At 43.0% G+C, this 17467-nt stretch overlaps 2 protein-coding genes and 1 pseudogene across 3 annotated transcripts in view; 1 reads left to right on the forward strand and 2 right to left on the reverse strand.

Annotated features, from left to right (window-relative positions):
* The window catches only part of Shld1 (shieldin complex subunit 1), a 131597-nt gene that overhangs the window by 93272 nt on the left and 20858 nt on the right, over positions 1 to 17467 (reverse strand). The window lies entirely within an intron of this gene.
* LOC110289627 (zinc finger protein 322) lies at positions 1017 to 3117 on the forward strand. Its single transcript, XM_021155917.3, has one exon. It carries the CDS (start codon positions 1378 to 1380, stop codon positions 2608 to 2610), a length of 1233 nt encoding a protein of 410 aa, XP_021011576.3. The 5' UTR covers positions 1017 to 1377; the 3' UTR covers positions 2611 to 3117.
* LOC110290340 (large ribosomal subunit protein eL38-like) overlaps positions 15204 to 17467 on the reverse strand; it is a 16015-nt pseudogene continuing 13751 nt past the window's right edge. The window contains exon 2 of the transcript XR_015044848.1: positions 15204 to 15477. The product of XR_015044848.1 is annotated as a large ribosomal subunit protein eL38-like (transcript). The remainder of the gene's footprint in view (positions 15478 to 17467) is intronic.

Here is a 17467-nt window from a genome sequence, read left to right on the forward strand (position 1 = left end):
GTCTGGTGGTTCCTCAGAAAATTGGACATAGTACTACTGGAGGATCCCACAATACCTCTCCTGGGCATATATCCAGAATATGTCCCAACCGGTAAGAAGGATACATGCTCCACTATGTTCATAGCAGCCTTATTTATAATAGCCAGAAGCTGGAAAGAACCCAGATGCCCCTCAACAGAGGAATGGATTAAAAAAAAATGTGGTACATTTACACAATGGAGTACTACTCAGCTATTAAAAAGAATGAATTTGTGAAATTCCTAGGCAAATGGTTGGACCTGGAGGGCATCATCCTGAGTGAGGTAACACAATCACAAAAGAACTCAAGTGATATGTACTCACTGATAAGTGGATATTAGCCCAGAAACTTAGTATAGCGAGATATAAGATACAATTTGCAAAACACATGAAACTGAAGAAGAACGAAGACCAAAGTGTGGACACTTTGCCCCTTCTTAGAATTAGAAACAATCACCCATGGAAGGAGTTACAGAGACAAAGTTTGGAGCTGAGACAAAAGGATGGACCATCTAGAGACTGCCATATCCAGGGATCCATCCCATAATTAGCCTCCAAACGATGACACCATTGCATACACTAGCATGCATTTGCTGAAAGGACCCTGATATAGCTGTCTCTTGTCAGACTAGGTCGGGGCCTAGCAAACACAGAAGTGGATGCTCACAGTCAGCTATTGGATGGATCACAGGGCCCCCAATGGAGGAGCTAGAGAAAGTATCCAAGGAGCTAAAGAGATCTGCAACCCTGTAGGTGCAACAACATTATGAACTAACCAGTCCCCGGAGCTCTTGACTCTAGCTGCGTATGTATCAAAAGATGGCCTAGTCAGCCATCACTGGAAAGAGAGGCCCATTGGACATGCAAACTTTATATGCCCCAGTACAAGGGAATGCCAGGGCCAAAAAATGGGAATGGGTGGGTAGGGAAGTGGGGGGGAGGATATGGGGGACTTTTGGGATAGCATTGGAAATGTAATTGAGGGGCTACGCCTCCCTGTCTCTGCTGGTGAGAGAGGTTTGCCTTGGCCTTGTGGCTTACGGGCACGGCTTCTCCAGCAGAGGGAAGAATTAAATATTATGAGTACTTCTGGATTAGAGACCTTGTGGATCTAAAAAAATAGTCGTTGGGTTCTTGTTAAGAAAGCTGGTTTTTTTAAGTTTTGATTTTCTCAAGACATAAAGTGAAGGCTGCTTTTCATCTGTCTGCATTGTTGGTTTGGAGGTACCAAGTAAGAAACTAATGTATATGATGCTGGAAATTTTTAAACACAAACTGCAAATGAATGAAAGGCTTAAAAAAGATATATTTTTGAAGTTACCAGAAAAATGACTATGAAAACAGGGATCAAGAAGACTGATGGAAAGCCACTTAGGAGAGAACCATAGAAGATGTACACTTCAGAAGAGAAATGTAACCAGAGAACTCAAAAACGGAAAACATACCATGTATGCCCTCAAAAGGGGGAAAAAGATTTATATTCGTGTACATGAGATTACTCAAATAGATAATCAAACATATCAGTGCCTTGAACGTGAACAAAACTTTTGTGAAAACTTAGCACGAATGTGTGAGAGAACATATACCGAGGAGAAACCTTATAGATGTGATATGTGTGAGAAAACCTTCATGCAAAGTTCAGATCTTATTTCCCACCAGAGGATCCATAATTACGAGAAACCTTATAAGTGTAGCAAATGTGAAAAGAGCTTTTGGCACCACTTAGCCCTTTCAGGACACCAGAGAACTCATGCAGGTAAAAAGTTTTATACCTGTGACATCTGTGGCAAGAATTTTGGTCAGAGTTCTGATCTGCTTGTCCACCAGCGAAGCCATACAGGTGAAAAACCTTATCTGTGTAATGAGTGTGATAAATGCTTCAGTCGAAGTACAAATCTCATAAGGCACCGAAGAACTCACACAGGTGAGAAACCGTTTAAGTGTCTGGAATGTGAAAAGGCTTTTAGTGGGAAATCAGATCTTATTAGCCACCAAAGGACTCATACCGGTGAAAGGCCCTACAAATGCAATAAATGTGAGAAAAGTTACCGACATCGGTCTGCCTTCATTGTGCATAAAAGAGTTCATACTGGGGAGAAGCCGTACAAGTGTGGTGCCTGTGAGAAGTGCTTTGGCCAGAAATCTGACCTTATTGTACACCAGAGAGTCCATACAGGAGAGAAACCATATAAATGCTTGGAGTGTATGAGAAGTTTTACTCGGAGTGCCAACCTAATTAGGCACCAGGCAACTCACACTCATACTTTCAAATGCCTTGAATATGAGAAAAGTTTCAACTGTAGCTCAGACTTTATTGTACATCAGAGAATTCATATGGAAGAAAAACCACATCAATGGTCTATGTGTGAGAGTGACTTCCTCCTAGGTATGGACTTCGTTGCCCAGCAGAAAATGAGGACTCAAACAGAGGAGCTCCATTATAAATACAGTGTATGTGATAAAACCTTTCATCATAGCTCAGCCCTTCTTCAACATCAGACAGTGCACATTGATGATGAATACATCTGTAATATGAGTGAAAAAGGGCTTGATCTAAGTTCTCACGCATCGGAAACCTCACGTATGTCTTGACAAGAAGTCATGTAACCTTAAAAATATATTTACATATCAGAATTCAGTAAGTGAAAGACTCCTAGGTAAATTTCAGATTTCCCTTAGATCTCAGACTTCATTGGAGTTCAGAGAGTCTACAGTCTTAGGAACTGTAAGAAAAGTTTAAATGCAGAGAGTGGCCCTGTCAGGACACCTTTATTAGCCACAATTGCAAAGAACTCCACAAATGCTCTGGGTTTTGGAAAACCATCACAAGATTCATACAGGTAGGAAGCTTTACAATGCAGTATGAGAGCTCTCCAGCAGTGTTAAGTCCTCATCTTTACAAGACAAGTCACACCAGAGAACAACCATGTAAATGTTTTGTATTGGCAGTACTTCAGACAGTGAGTATGTCTTATTGGATATCAGAAAAATCACCCTGGGGAGAAGCCCCAGACATTACAGGCAAAAAGCTGCTTACAGAACTCTGACTTCCTTACCCCTCAGAGAAGCCATACTGGGGTAAATGGATATTTGGGTGTGGCGAAAACATGTGTTGGAGCGTCGTACTTGGGTTTCCATCCTCCTAGACGAAAATCAGAGGAACAATAAGTATCTGAATGAAGAAAGCTTATTAATGTTCAGCTCTTGGAGCATATCAGGGAACTCACATTAGTGAAAACCCGTAAATGCATTGTGTCTGAGAAGCTAGAAAGAAGTCTTACTTAGTCAGGCCCCAGAGAATGAGTTCTACGGAGGAGTTGTTCCAGGAAGAGATCTAATTGTGGGTGAGAATCTGTATATATGCTGTTCATAGTTGAACCACATTGTGGAAAAAAAAAAATGAAAAAACTAGAGTTGTATGGAAATAATGCCCTAGCAACCCAAAAGCTGGAGGAGCTGGGGCAGGCCAGCGCGGGTCGGGGGGAACTCAGGTGAAGATGCTTTCCTTTTGTCTCAGCCGATTAATGATTGCTTTGGTTTCACTTTAAAATTTTCATAAATTCAATAAAGGAAAGAACTGTAAAAAAAAAAAAAGGAAATGTAATTGAGGAAAATACGTAATAAAAAATATTTAAAAAAAAAGAAAAGAAAGGTCAAGAAATTGGGAAAAAAAGAAAGAAAGAAGGGTATTTTCATTTTACAGATGAAGAAACAAGAAAAAAGTAGATAAATGAATTTTTTTCCCCAAAGAGAGCATAGTACAGTACATATAGGAATAGATTCTAATTGCTGAGACCCATTTACTGTGTCGGGGATATAGATGTTTTGTGTGAATTTATGCTCAAATCAGAGTGTTTCTACTAAAAGCAAAGCATATACGTAGTTAAAAATTAACCTTTTATTTTTCTTTTATGTGTATTGGTGTTCTGCCTGCTTATTTGTACATGCAGTGACAACACATGCCAGATGGGGGCATTGGGTCCTTTGGATCTGGACTTAGAGATGGTTCTGAGCTGCCCTTTTAGAGCCAGGAATTGATCTGGGTCCTCTGCAAGAACTACTAATGCTTTCTTTTTTATTTATTTATTTATTTTTATTTTAATGGTGAAAAAAAGTGCATGTATTTAGAATTAGCCATATGGACTCAGTTTAGATTATCTCAATCTTGTTGGCAACATCTAGGGCATCATAATTAGGAGCCAAGCGAACATACACCTTTTTCTCTCCATCAGGCCTTATCAGGGTATTGACTTAGGCCACATCAATGTCAAAGAGTTTCCTGATGGCCTGTTTGATCTGATGCTTGTTGGCCTTGACATCCACAATGAACACAAGCGTGTTGTTGTCCTCTATTTTCTTCATGGCTGACTCGGTGTTCAGTGGAAATTTGATGATAGCATAGTGGTCAAGCTTGTTTCTCCTGGGCACACTCTTTCAGAGGCTATTTTGGCTGCCTCTGGAGCCGCAGGGTCTTGGGCCGCCGGAAGGTGGGTGGTGTTTGGATCTTCTTTTTGTGCTGTGGACGCCTTTTAGCACTACCTTCTTAGCTTTCAAGGCCTTTGCTTTGGCTTCTTTGGGAGGGGCAGGAGCTTCCTTCTTTGCTTTCAGCGCCATTTGGTGAAAACACAACTAATGCTCTTAACTGCTGAGCCATCTCTCCAGTCACAAAAGTATGTAATCTCAAAAGCAAATTTATGCCTTAACTCTATTGTCAATAAATCTACATGTCAATTTCCCATGGTTCCTTCACGATGGAAATGTAGACTATCCAAATGATTATTATCCACATGTAATAATTCTTCTAGAACTTGCACCTCTAACTTCAAGAGAGAGGTTCTGGGGTTGGAGAGATGGTTCAGCGGTTAAGATTTGTTCAGCTCTTTGAAAGGACCTAAGTTCAGTTCCTAGCACCCACATCAGGCACTCACAGCCACCCATAACTCCAGCTGATATCATCTTGATATCTTTCTGATGCCTCTGGCCTCTGAAGACATCTGTACTCACATGTACTCACAAATAAAAATATTCTTTAAGATAAAAATAAGTTCTGTGCACCCACCCCATGAAATATTGGATTCTAGCCACAACTACAAAAAGAGTATAGGAAAGGATGCTCCGGGGTTTCCAAAGTTAGCTCGTAAAACCCAGTACCTGGCTTTCAGTCAGCTGCCTGGAGTCCTCTTGCCCTGCCCAGATAAGAATGATGGGTAGGTGAAATATCAGTGCTGGCGGTCCTGGGCCCTTGAGAGTCTAGGGCCTAGGAGAAGTTCAGGAAGACCCAGAGGCATATAGATCCAATCTAAAAGTTGGGGGACTAGTATTGCTTCAGGCTTTAGAAACTTGGTCTCCCAGCACTCGGCTTGGAGGGTTATTGTTCTTGGTTTGAACTTCCAGTAGACCTTCTAGAAATCTGGCAGGAATCTGACCTTGGGCTAGGACAAGAAAGTAGGCTCAAGATGAGTAGAGCTAAGGAATGTGTTCTTTGTATCTTGATGGGCCAAGACTCTGGATACAGTAATGTTGGGACCTTTGTTTATGCTTTGTTTGCTCCTTAACTACTCTGTCCATGCTTCGTTCGTTTCTTGAATGCTTTGTTTATGCCTTAGGACTCACCATATTCTTTGTATGTACCTAGAATGACATAAAGGCAGACTGGGAAATAATGAACCCGCTTCAGCCTCAGCACTGGCTGGGGTCGTGCTATGGTGTTGTCTAGTTGTCTTTGTCTTTTCAATCCTCCCTCCCTCCCTCAAGACCCTGTTGACTGACTGAGCTGGCTTGGTCATGTTCTTATAAGAGACAATAGAGTAGAGTCTCTTTCCTTGTTGGTCTCCTTCTACCGCCTTCCTTTTCCCCTTTTTTCTATCCCTCCCCTCCTTTTCTCCATGCACTAAAGAAAGGCCACATGTGGACATAGTCAGAAAGCAATCACCATTGCAATCCAAGAGGCAAAGTTCCATCACCAGACAACACATCACTCAGGACATTGACTTGGACTTCTACATTTCAGAATTGTTGAGAAAGAAAGTTTATTTTCTAACACAGTCAGTCTATGGTGCTTTGTCAAAGCTGTCCAAGGAGTCTAGCACAGGCATCTCTCTGGAACTGAGGGAAAAATTCTAGAATATTAGTGAAATACTAATATACCTTTAAATAATTAGTGAGTTATCAGCAGACTAAAAAAGTACTCCCTGGACTGGAGAGATGGCTCTTTCGAAGGTCCTGAGTTCAAATCCCAGCAACCACATAGTGGCTCACAGCCATCCGTAATGAGATCTGACTCCCTCTTCTGGAGTGTCTGAAGACAGCTACAGTGTACTTACATATAATAATAATAAAAATCTAAAAAAAGAAAAAACAAAACAAAACTTTCCAACATTCTAGACTGAGGCAGCTCCTCCAGGTGAATGAGTGCTTAGGGCTGTTTCCTCCTTGGGGCTGTCCTTAGTTGGGAAGTAACAGCTGTAGAACTGAGCTGTGGTTTTTCTGTAGTCCCAAAGAGTAAAGGGCACAGTAACAGCTATTAAAAAAAGAAAAGAAAAGAGAAAGAAAGAAAGAAAGAGAGAGAGAGAGAGGAGAGAGAGAGAGAGAGAATGTCACTTAGCAAAACCTGCCCTGGGAGGTGATTCTGATCTTCCGTTTGGCTGGGACCAAGCTATCTTTTCAGAGTGAACAGAGAATGAAGCCAAGTTCCTGAAGGATTAAAGCTGGCCCACATCACTGGAAGAATCTAAGGAAATGCTCTTTTTGTTTTAATTTAACATTTATATAAGGACTCATTATGTTCCCCTAGTTATTTCCTATAATCCTGTTTTGGCCCCACAAGTGCTGGAATTACAGGCATGTGTAGCCACACAGTCTAAGGAAGCTAAAGGTTTAATCTGGACTAGAACTAAAGTGGTTTGTGTTACCTTCGGATGACAGTGGAGGGGAACAGAACTCTTCTGTGGGGAAAGATGCCTTCATCCAGGTCTCAAATGATTCCCACATATGAATTCTGTATAAGTGTACAAAGATAATATCACACAGAGGAACAAGCCTGTATTAACAAGAACCCCCCTCCAACGGAAGCAGACCTACAAATATTTGAGTTATAAATTATCAATCAAAAAATAATATAATTTGTTTTCTATGTTTAAAGGCACACACACACACACACATACACACCCCTTGAAAATATCACTACAAAAGCCTAGCATGGTGCCTTGCATCTTTAATCCCAGAATTTAGAAAGCAGAGGCAGGTGGCTCTATAGGAGGTTGAAGCCAGCCTGATCCACGCACAGAGTTCCACACCAGCCAGGGATACATAGAAAGATACTATCTTAGGGTACATATCATGACAAGAAACAGCAAGCAAAATTCAAAACCCTGATAGCACGTGTGGGAAAGGACTAAATGAAGTCCTCATTATTCTGTTTGATCTGTCATAACAAAATACCACAGGTCATATGCCCTAAAGAATGCAGATTTAGGGTTGAGGGGATAGCATGGTTTGTAGTGCACTTTGCTACAGTGCACAGAGCCCTGGCTTGGTGTCTAGTACCACGTAAAACTGGCCCATGCTAGTGATCCGAACACTTAGGAGTTGAAAGCAGGGAAAGCCTGAAGTTCAAGGTCATCCTCAGCTATGTAAGCAGCTTGAGGCCAGCCCGGGGCGCTGGTCAAGGGTTCTCTAGTGGAACAGAATGAATATATATCAAAAAGAGATTTATTACACTGGCTTACACAATACAACCAGAGTACTCCGGCAATGGTTGTCTTACACCAGAGAAACCAAGAGTTCACCGGTTGCCCAGTCTACAGGCTAGATCTCCCAGCAGCTGTTGTGGCATGGAAGGCCTTGCCCCTGCAAAGCCACAGGGACAGGCTAGATCCTACAAGCAGCTTCTCTCTTAGTCTATTCTAACCCAGTGAGGTTGACAGCCTGATAAGCTGTGTGTGCAGAGGAAGTAAGCTGCTGGGGGGAGGCTTCGAGGGTTTATAGCTTTGTCCCACTTCCTGGTTCTTTCTGTCTGCTTCTTGTGTTTAGATGAAAATGTGATCAGTCAGCTTCCTGATTCTCCCACCATGCCTTACCTTCCTGGCCACTCTGGACTTTCCCCCAGGAACAGTAAGCCAAAATCAATCTTCTATAAGTTCTTTTTAGTCAATGTTTTATCACAGCAATGGAGAAGCAGCTAATACCACATACATACACAACCATACATACACACTCACACACACCACACACACCTATACAAAGTAGATTCCATGATGAGATAAGATGTGATATTTGTATTTCTGGTTCTAGCTCACTGACTATCATGTTCAGGTCTACCCATTTTCCTGGAAATGACATAACTCATTTTTCTTTGTGGCCAAATAAAACTCTACTGTGCTCTCAGGTGTGGTATAGGGAATATTAGCTTTTGTTGTTGTTTTGTTTTTAACGTGTGTGGGAGGGGTGTCTCTTTTGCCTGCATGTGTGTATGTCTCTGTGCCACTGGTACCTGAGGGGTCAGAAGGTGTCACATCTTCTGGAACTGTAGTTACAGAGAGCTGTGAGCTGCCATGTGGGTGCTGAGAATTGAATCCCGGTCTCAACTGCTTAGCCATTCTCCAGCCCCAGGAATATTTTAGTATTTTGAGGGACTTCCATACTAGTTTACATGGTGGCTGTAGCAGTACACATACCTCTCAGAACTGTAAGGTACACACACACACAGTACATCTTTGTCAACATTTGCTATTGTTTGTGTGGTTGGGTTGGTTTTGATGAGATGAGGTTTCACTCTGTGGCCTAGGCTGGCCTTGAACTCTCAGCTATCTTTTGGGTTCAGTGTAATGCACATTATGTTGATCAATTTTCTTGCTCTTGCCAAAAGCAGAGTCTGGGAACAAGAGATGAACCACCTCTCAGATTGGAACACGTTCATGAACGTCCTCCAAAGCTCTTTGTCCCTGGGGCAGGCTGACCTCTCATCTCTGGGGCAGGAAGAGAGGACAACAACCAGAGGCTATGGATATTTAATCTATTGCAACATTGTAAATGACTGGAAGGTAAACTGTTTCCCATAGCAGATCCAGTTGTTTACCGCCTGCTTAAGAATGCCAACAGTAGGAACAGGGTGGTAGAAGTTCATCCATGGAGAAACTGCTCTACTTTGCCAGGACTCTCCTCATTATTTCTGCCAGATGCTGCAAGGGTCAGATTTGATGGTCTTACTGTTGCTTGTTCTCCTAGCCAGCTTACTGCAGTTGTTCCTACTGGATGTTGTAAGTTTCCAACACCATAAAGTGTTGTTACCATGTGTCTGCTGCTACCACCTATCTACTATCTATTCTCTTGCTTGCTACGTGTTTACTACCCTACTCATCTGAAACCCCAAGCATAACCAGTGTCAATCTATCTCCATATGGAACCCAGGTGTGAGTCACTACACTCAGCTTGCTCTTGTGTGTGTGTATAAAAAGTATGGGTCTCAGGGGCTGGTGAGATGGCTCAGTGGGTAAGAGCACCCGACTGATCTTCCGAAGGTCCAGAGTTCAAATCCCAGCAACCACATGGTGGCTCACAACCATCCACAACGAGATCTGGCGCCCTCTTCTGGAGTGTCTGAAGACAGCTACAGTGTACTTATATATAATAAATAAATAAATCTTAAAAAAAAAAAAAGTATGGGTCGCGTGTGAACATTCACCTGCCACAGCACACGTGTGGAGGGCAGAGCTCAACCTTTGGGTCTCTGTTCTCTAAGTAAGTACTGGTTTACAAGGGACTCGTGCCATAAACAAGCAAACAAAAACTGTCAACAATAATAACAACAGAAAGTTTTTTTTAAAACAAAGTAAAAGTATTCCTGTAGCTGTAAGGTCTATTATATCTGAAAATCAAGATGCAAATTCAATGTTTGATTTTACACACACACACACACACACACACACACACACACACACACATACCACAGAGACCAGGTCTCACTATGTAGCCCTGGCTGGCCAGAGATCCTCTTGCTTCTGCCCCCTGAGTTCTGGGATTAAAGGTGTGTGCCCCCGAGCCTTTGCCTTCTTTTGTTGTGTGTGGGAGTGTACACGTAAGTGTGGTGCCCATGGATGCCAGAGAGGGCATCAGATCCCCTGTTGCTGGAGTTTCAGATGGCTGTAAGCTGTCTGACATGGGTGCTGGGAACTGAACCTGGATCCTCTAGAAGAGCAAACAAGCTCCCTTCACCAACAGCCACCTGTCTAGCCTCAGGTTTCTTCTTCTCCAGAAATGAGGACTGTGTCTTCATAACAGAGATTTATTAGCTGGACATGGTAATGCACACCTTTAATCCCAGTACTCAGGAGGCAGAGGCAGGTGATTATCTGTGAGTTTGAGGTCCTCTGTGAGACCTTTTCTCAAAAAATGAAAACAAACAAACAAACAAAAGAAACACACACACACACACACACTTTTCAATTTTAACATCCAGTGTTAATAAAATAGCTAAAACATATGTAAAACATTTGAGAAAAAGCCCAGATCAGAGTAAGTTACATCTCTGTGCACACCAATGACAAGCAAAACAGCAAAAGAACAACTTTTAAGGGCTGAAGAGATGGCTCAGCAGTTAAGAGTGGTTGCTGCTTTCTACTCCTCCAGAGACCCAGGTTCAGATCCCGGAATCCACACAGTGGCTCACAACCATCTGTAACTCACAGTTCCAGTGGATTTGACGACCTTCACGGGCACTAGGACATACATGATGCACAGACATACATGTGTGCAAAACATTCCTACAGTACAATAAAATAAACAAGTATTTCAAAAAGCAAACAAGTGGGATGTTATCACCCATGGCAGGCTCGTCACATTTTCTTCTGTCTTGATTTCAATTTCCAAATTTTAAATTATTTTTATTTTTATGGGTATGAGACTTTTGTTTATGGGCATGTATGTACACCATGAGTGTGCCTGGTAACCAAGAAAGCCAGAAGAGGGCATCAGATCCTCTGGAACTGGAGTTACAGATGATTCTGAGCCATCATGCCAGTTCTGGGAACTGAACCTAGGTCCTCTGAAGAACAGCCAGTTCTCTAAACTGCTAAGCCATTTCTCCAGCCCTTAGATTCCAATTCTTCATTAAGTCCATATGCTATAGATTAAAATCCATGTCCTCTAGCTAATTAGATTATATACTAAATTTCTAGTCAGAAATGGGTACTATAAAAGGTTAGGTCTGGTGACACAAGAAAGTCATGCAGAACCAGGCGACTGAGGAGAGCGGACACATTCGATACAGCACTACCTGCTCATTCCTGGAAGGTTCCACAGGGTAGAAGGCCAGCAGTATCACTTTCTGTCTGTTCCCTCTCTGAGATGGAGTTCTTGTTCTGTGCTGATCATATTACTGCGGTGTTCTACTTTAGGCTAACCTTAAACAACTTGGTAGATTGAAAAGAAAACTTGACTTTAAAAACAGGGTCATGTGCAGCCCAGGCTGGCTCACACTCACTGTGTGGTCTGAGCTGGCCCGGTACCTATGAACTTCCTATGTTCTGTGATGACAAATGGGCATTACTACATCTAGCTGTTTGTAGTTTCCTTGTTTTCATACTGTCAATGTGTGTGCCTCAAGCTGGGCAAATGCCTTTCAGCCGAACTATGCCCTTAGACCAACTTGGATCCATTTGCTAATTAAGTGGCTGGTTTGCTTTTTGCAAGCCTACATACTTCCCTGCCCCATCAAGGGGGTGGACTGTCAAAAAGACTCTGTGTATAAGATGGACGAGCTATAAGCCCGTCTGTTCCCTGGGCAAGGGGTTACTATCATAGCCTGTACACAGTGAATCTCTGTACCCCTCACAACTGTGCAGTTAAAAACACTCCATATTTTTTCAAAGATTTATTTTTATTTTATGTATGCGAGTACACTGTAGCTGTCTTCAGACACACCAAAAGAGGGCATCGGATCCCATTACAGATGGCTGTGAGCCACCATGTGGTTGCTGGGAATTGAACTCAGGACCTCTGGAAGAGCAGTCAGTGCTCTTACCTGCTGAGCTATGTCTCCAGCCCCCAAAACACTCCATATTTTCTTTTTCCTCATTTGACAGTGGGTAACCTGTCAAATGAGGAAAAAGTCATTAGTGTGTGTATGTGCGTGTATGTATGTGTGTGTATGTGTGTGTGTGTGTGTGTGTGTGTGTGTGTGTGTGCATAGCATGTTTGTAGAGGTCAGAGGACAGCTGCTGATAGTGTACCCTCTCCTGCCATGTGGGGTCTGACAATTGAGTTAGGACTTATAGCTTACACCATCTCTCCAGCCTACCTGGAAATTCTGTCCTAAAACCAAAGTAAGATTCTTTTCTTGATCCTTTTCTCCAGTTTTCTGGACATAGGGTCTCCTGTGTAGACCCAACTGGGCTTGAACTCATAAAGATCACCCTGCCTCTGTCTACCGAATGCAGAAATTAGAGTCACGGGCCACCACACCAGGCTTACTCTGTGATTACTTTTTAATGACACTTGAGTCAGTCACTCAAACAGCAATTTTTAAGATCAAGCACTTGACACAATATAATCCAAAAGTATACTAATTTAATGCCAAGGAGTATCAGTAGGAAAATATTAATTGTCTTTGTTTTCTGTACTTAAACTGCTGTGTTTCTATAACAGTAAAAACCAAAAGCACCGCAGTCCACAACACACACTGGCCTGGAGTCTGAGCAGACGTGTTTGGGGCAGTTCTCCTTGCTCGTTGACCTTGCATCCTGGAACTCACACACTGTAATCAGAACCAAGGCTAGGATAAAAACTGCATGGTGCTGCGCAGCAAGAGTGAGCTCTGGCAGAAACAGCTTAGATTTATGAGGCATTTGACTTTGAATTCAATTTTAATTCTAGGGGTTCAGTAACCTTTTACTGCTTCCAGATCTTTCTGTGCCCTGGCTCACATTCAGTAGCATAACCCGATATGGGGCATTGATCCACAGTTTAAGAAGCCGAGCTCTAGACAGCCCTAGGGCCATCCCCCCTCCCCAGCCCCCCTCCCATTCATCCTTTTGAGGCTGATCTGAGGCGATGCATGGCCTACAGTCTTCTAATGTTACCACCACATGTTTTTCTTTTACAAATTCTAACACAGATTTAGGGGCTCCAGAGAAACTACAGCATGCAAGGAGGCTAGAAGGCCTTTCATTCAGCAAAAATTCTTTGATCAAGGTTAAGTCAATTTTTTTTCAGTTAACTTACAGAGACCCACCAACCTCTGCCTCCTGAGTGCTGGAATTAAAGTCCCGTACCCACACCAAATAGAAAACAATTTTTAAGTTTAAAAAAATGTTATTTTTTTAGTTACAATAAATTTATTTTTATTCATTTTTTTTAACATCAATGAAGTTAGAAGGTTGTCAAATATTTCCAATCCATTAGATATGGTGGTAGTTGGGTTATGTTCATTTTTTTTTTTTTTTTTTTTTGGTTTTTTCAAGATAGGGTTTCTCTGTATAGCCTTGGCTATCCTGGAACTCATTCTGCAGACCAGGCTGGCCTCGAACTCAAAAATCCGACTGCCTCTGCCTCCCGAGTGCTGGGATTAAAGGTGTGCACCACCACACCTGGCTTATGTTCTTAGATTTTTTTTAAAAAAAATTTTTTATTCTCTCATATATTACATCCTGACATCAGTTTTTCCTCTTTCCTCTTCTGCCAGTCCCCCTCATCCCATCCTCCGTTTTCCTTCAGAAAAAGGGGTGATGCCTCCCTTGGATATCAACCAAACTGACATGGCAAGTCCCAATAAGATTAGGCACCTCCCCTCACATTAAGCCTGGATGCGGCAACCCAGGAGGAAAAGGATCCCAAAAGCAGGCAAAAAGTCAGAAACAGCCCCTGTTCCCATTGTTAGGAGTCCCACAAGAAGACCAAGCTACACAACCATAACAAATATGCAGAGGACCTAGGTCACACCCATGTAGGCTCCCTGGTTGTTGGTTCAGTCTCTGTGAGCTCCCATGAGCCCAGGTGGGTTCTGTCAGTTTCCCTGTGGTGTCCTTGACAAGTCTGTCTTCTATAATTCCCTGATGTAGGATTCACCCAGCTCCCTCTAATGTTTGGCTGTGGGTCTCTGCATCTGTTTCCATCAGTTGCTGGGTAAAACTCTGATGACCATTATGCTAGGCTCCTATCTATGAATATAGCAGAATATCACTAGGAATCATCTCCCCTCCCCCTCCCCCGCTCCCCTCCCCCTTCCCCTCCCTCTCCCCTCCGCCTTCTCCCCCTTCCCCCTTCCCCCTCTGCCTGCCTGCCTTCCTTCCTCCCTCCCTCCCTCCCTCCCTCCCTCCCTCCCTCCCTTCCTTCCTTCCTTCCTTCCTTCCTTCCTTCCTTCCTTCCTTCCTTCCTTCCTTTTTCTCTTGCCAGACATGTTTGGATTCATCCTGGGTCTCTGGGGCATCCAGCCTCTGCTTCCTGGCCCTCCAGGCTCCAGGTGGTATCAGGGTTGGGCTCCCTCTCCTGGGACCCTGGCATGGGTCTCAAGCTGGACCAGTCATTGGTTGGCTGCTCCCACAATTTCTGTGCTACCTTTATCCCAGCACATCTTGCAGGCAGGGCAAATTGTAGGGCAGAGGTTTTATGTCTACGTGATGTCATAATCCCTTCACGGGTTACAGGTAGCCAGTTCAGACTTGTATTTCCCCACTTCCTAGGAGGCACCACACCAAGCTCAAAAACTTTTTTTTTAAGTTAGATTTTTTTTTTTTTTTACAACTTAGTTTAGGAGAAAATTGGATTTTATTTATTTATTTTAGAACAAATGCATTGATTTAATCACAGCATATAAAGCACCTTGGGATTAGAAAATTAAGGAGTGGTTTGGCTGCACCATTGATTTCTTTGTTTGAGAGATGATTTTTTTACTCTTTGTAATTATTCGTAGGTGTGTCTATCTGCATATGAGTGTGTGCACACGAGTGCAGGTACCTTCAGAGGCCTCAGGTCCCCAGAGCTGGAGTTACAGATGGTTGTGTACCACTTGATATGAGTGTTGTGCCATCTCTCCAGATCTGCTTGGTTTTTGAAACAGGGTCTCATATAGCCTTGGCTGGCCTGGACTCCTGATCCTTCTGCCTCCATCTCCCATTATTATTATTATTATTATTATTATTATTATTATTTTGACTTTCAGGGTTTTTAATAGTCACACGCAGAGGTCTGATTCATTTCAGATCCTTCACTGCCAAACCCGGGGGGGAGGGACGGCTTCAGCTTCTCTACCTTTTCCTTGTCTGTGATAACCAGGGTGTAAAGGTACCTGCTGCAGCGAACCTTGAACTTCACATTGTCCTTGTTCTTCTTGATCTTGACAGACTTGGCATCCTTTTGCCGGGCTGTCAGCAGGAAGTCCTTGATCTCCTCAATTTTCTGAGGCATGGTGACGTGGGCTCGGCTCTGGCGTCCGCACCTGCCCAGCACACTCACAGCGACGAGAACCTATTATTATTATTATTTTTTAATTTCTGTTACTACTGATTAGTTCCTGAATAACCAACTCATCCATGATAACACATTGATTCAATCGTAGTCTGAATAAAACTTTCTCACATCAGAATTCTGTAACCATATCTGCGCAAGCATATGCGGTTTTCGTACTTCGCAAAGTTACTGAAATGGCTAGTACATAATTTAGCTTCAGATACTGTGGCAGAATGGGAGCCCACAAACTGTAAAACCAATTTAGGGATGACAAGAAGCCAGGGGATGAAGTACCAGGGTATGGGAGGCAAGCTGGACCTTAAGGCCTCAGATATCTAGGCAAGCCCAGCCTTTATGAGTTTCAGTTTCCTGAGATGCCTCACTTCTGGGAGGAGATCAATGCTCTGACAAGGCCCCAGCGTGGAGTGGCTTCCCAGCAGAGATGCAGCCGGTACTGTAATTTCATCCGCTTTAAGATAAGGTAACTGATAGAGAAGGGTAACAAGATCACCCAGGGCTTCACACCAGGGTCACCCAAGGCTTCACACCTCCATCGAGTCAGCATCCAAACCAGGATTTGTAGCAAGTGGCACCCAACGCTCAGAGGGCAGTGCCTTCTGTGGTTGGCAGCCCTGTTACTACCTGGACACGACTTTGCTCTTCTCATTTCTGAACGCTAATGCTAATGGGCCACTTTGTTTTCAGTGAGTTTCTTCTTCTGAGACTAAAGGGCTTTGTTGTTGTTTTGTTTATATGCACATTGGTGCCTGTGTGAAGGTGTCAAATCCTTAGGAATTGGAACTACAGACAGCTGTAAGCTACCATGTGGGTGCTGGAAATTGAACCCAGGCCCTCTGGAAGAGAAGCCAGGGCTCTTAACCACTGAGCCATCTCTCCATCCCAAGACTGAAGGGTTTTAACTCAGAATTAAACACATAAATCCCACAAGGCAAGGGCTTTGCTGAAGACCTCTTAAAGGTAGAAAGGCCAGAGAAACCAGCTGCCTCTCTCATGAGGTTTTGTCTTGGGGAAACTGATATAAATTCATTCCTGAATAGTTAAAAAAAGGTTATAAACAAACAAACAAACAAACAAACTGAAACACCTATTTTGGGATAGTTCAACTATCTTATTTTCCAATGGTGCAGACAGTTTATGGTTGAAGAATGCAGATGCAGAAGAACTACATCCTGATAAAATTATATTCTGCAGAAACTGCTTTCTATAACCTAGACTTTGAGTCTAGGTCTTACTTGTAGTGCCCTATATATAAGCACATACATGTACTGAGAAAAAGCACTGTATATAGATGCCTTAGTCACTGTTCGATTGCTGTGAAGAGACATCATGTCCAGGGCAACTCTTAAAAAAGAAAGCATTTTATTGGGCGCTTGCTTACAGTTTCAGAAGTTTGGGCCACTGTCATGCTGGAAGCATGGTGGCACTCATAGTGCTGGTAGCTGACACTACATCCTGATCTGCCAACCAAATGAGTGAGCCTGGGTCCATAGTGGGCTTTTGAAACCTCAAAGGCAACCTACAGTGACACACTTCCTCCAACAAGGCCACACCTCCTAATCCTGCTAATCCTTACAAATACTACCAGTCCCTGGTGACTAAGCATTCAAATATATGAGCCTATAGGGGCCATTCTCATTCAAACCAGCACAATAGACATACTTTTAGCCATTTTTTTTTTGTTACCTTGCCCTGATGCTGAATTTGAAGTCAATAAAATAATGACACAGATCCTCTAGTCATGATATCATGTGTCTGTAATTCCTTCCCTCATTTGACAGGACACATATACACAGATGCCAGTGTGCACATACAGACTCGAGGACACACACACACATACACACACACACTCCCACTGACAGATAAATCTGTGAGTGGTACCTCGGGATGCTTAAGGAACTCTCACAGGCTGCTGCAACCTGAGCATCCTCTTCACACAGGCTCTCAGATGGCTGAAAGCAGTATCCTCTCACCCTCTGGGACTCCTATC

This window comes from Mus caroli, unplaced genomic scaffold (genome assembly GCF_978045245.1).
Source record: "Mus caroli unplaced genomic scaffold, Mus_caroli_1 scaffold_2, whole genome shotgun sequence".
NCBI classification, from domain to species: Eukaryota; Metazoa; Chordata; class Mammalia; order Rodentia; family Muridae; genus Mus; species Mus caroli.

Coding starts and splice junctions, on each gene's coding strand:
- LOC110289627 (XM_021155917.3), top strand. CDS start 1,378: ATGGAAAGCCACTTAGGAGAGAACCATAGAAGATGTACACTTCAGAAG.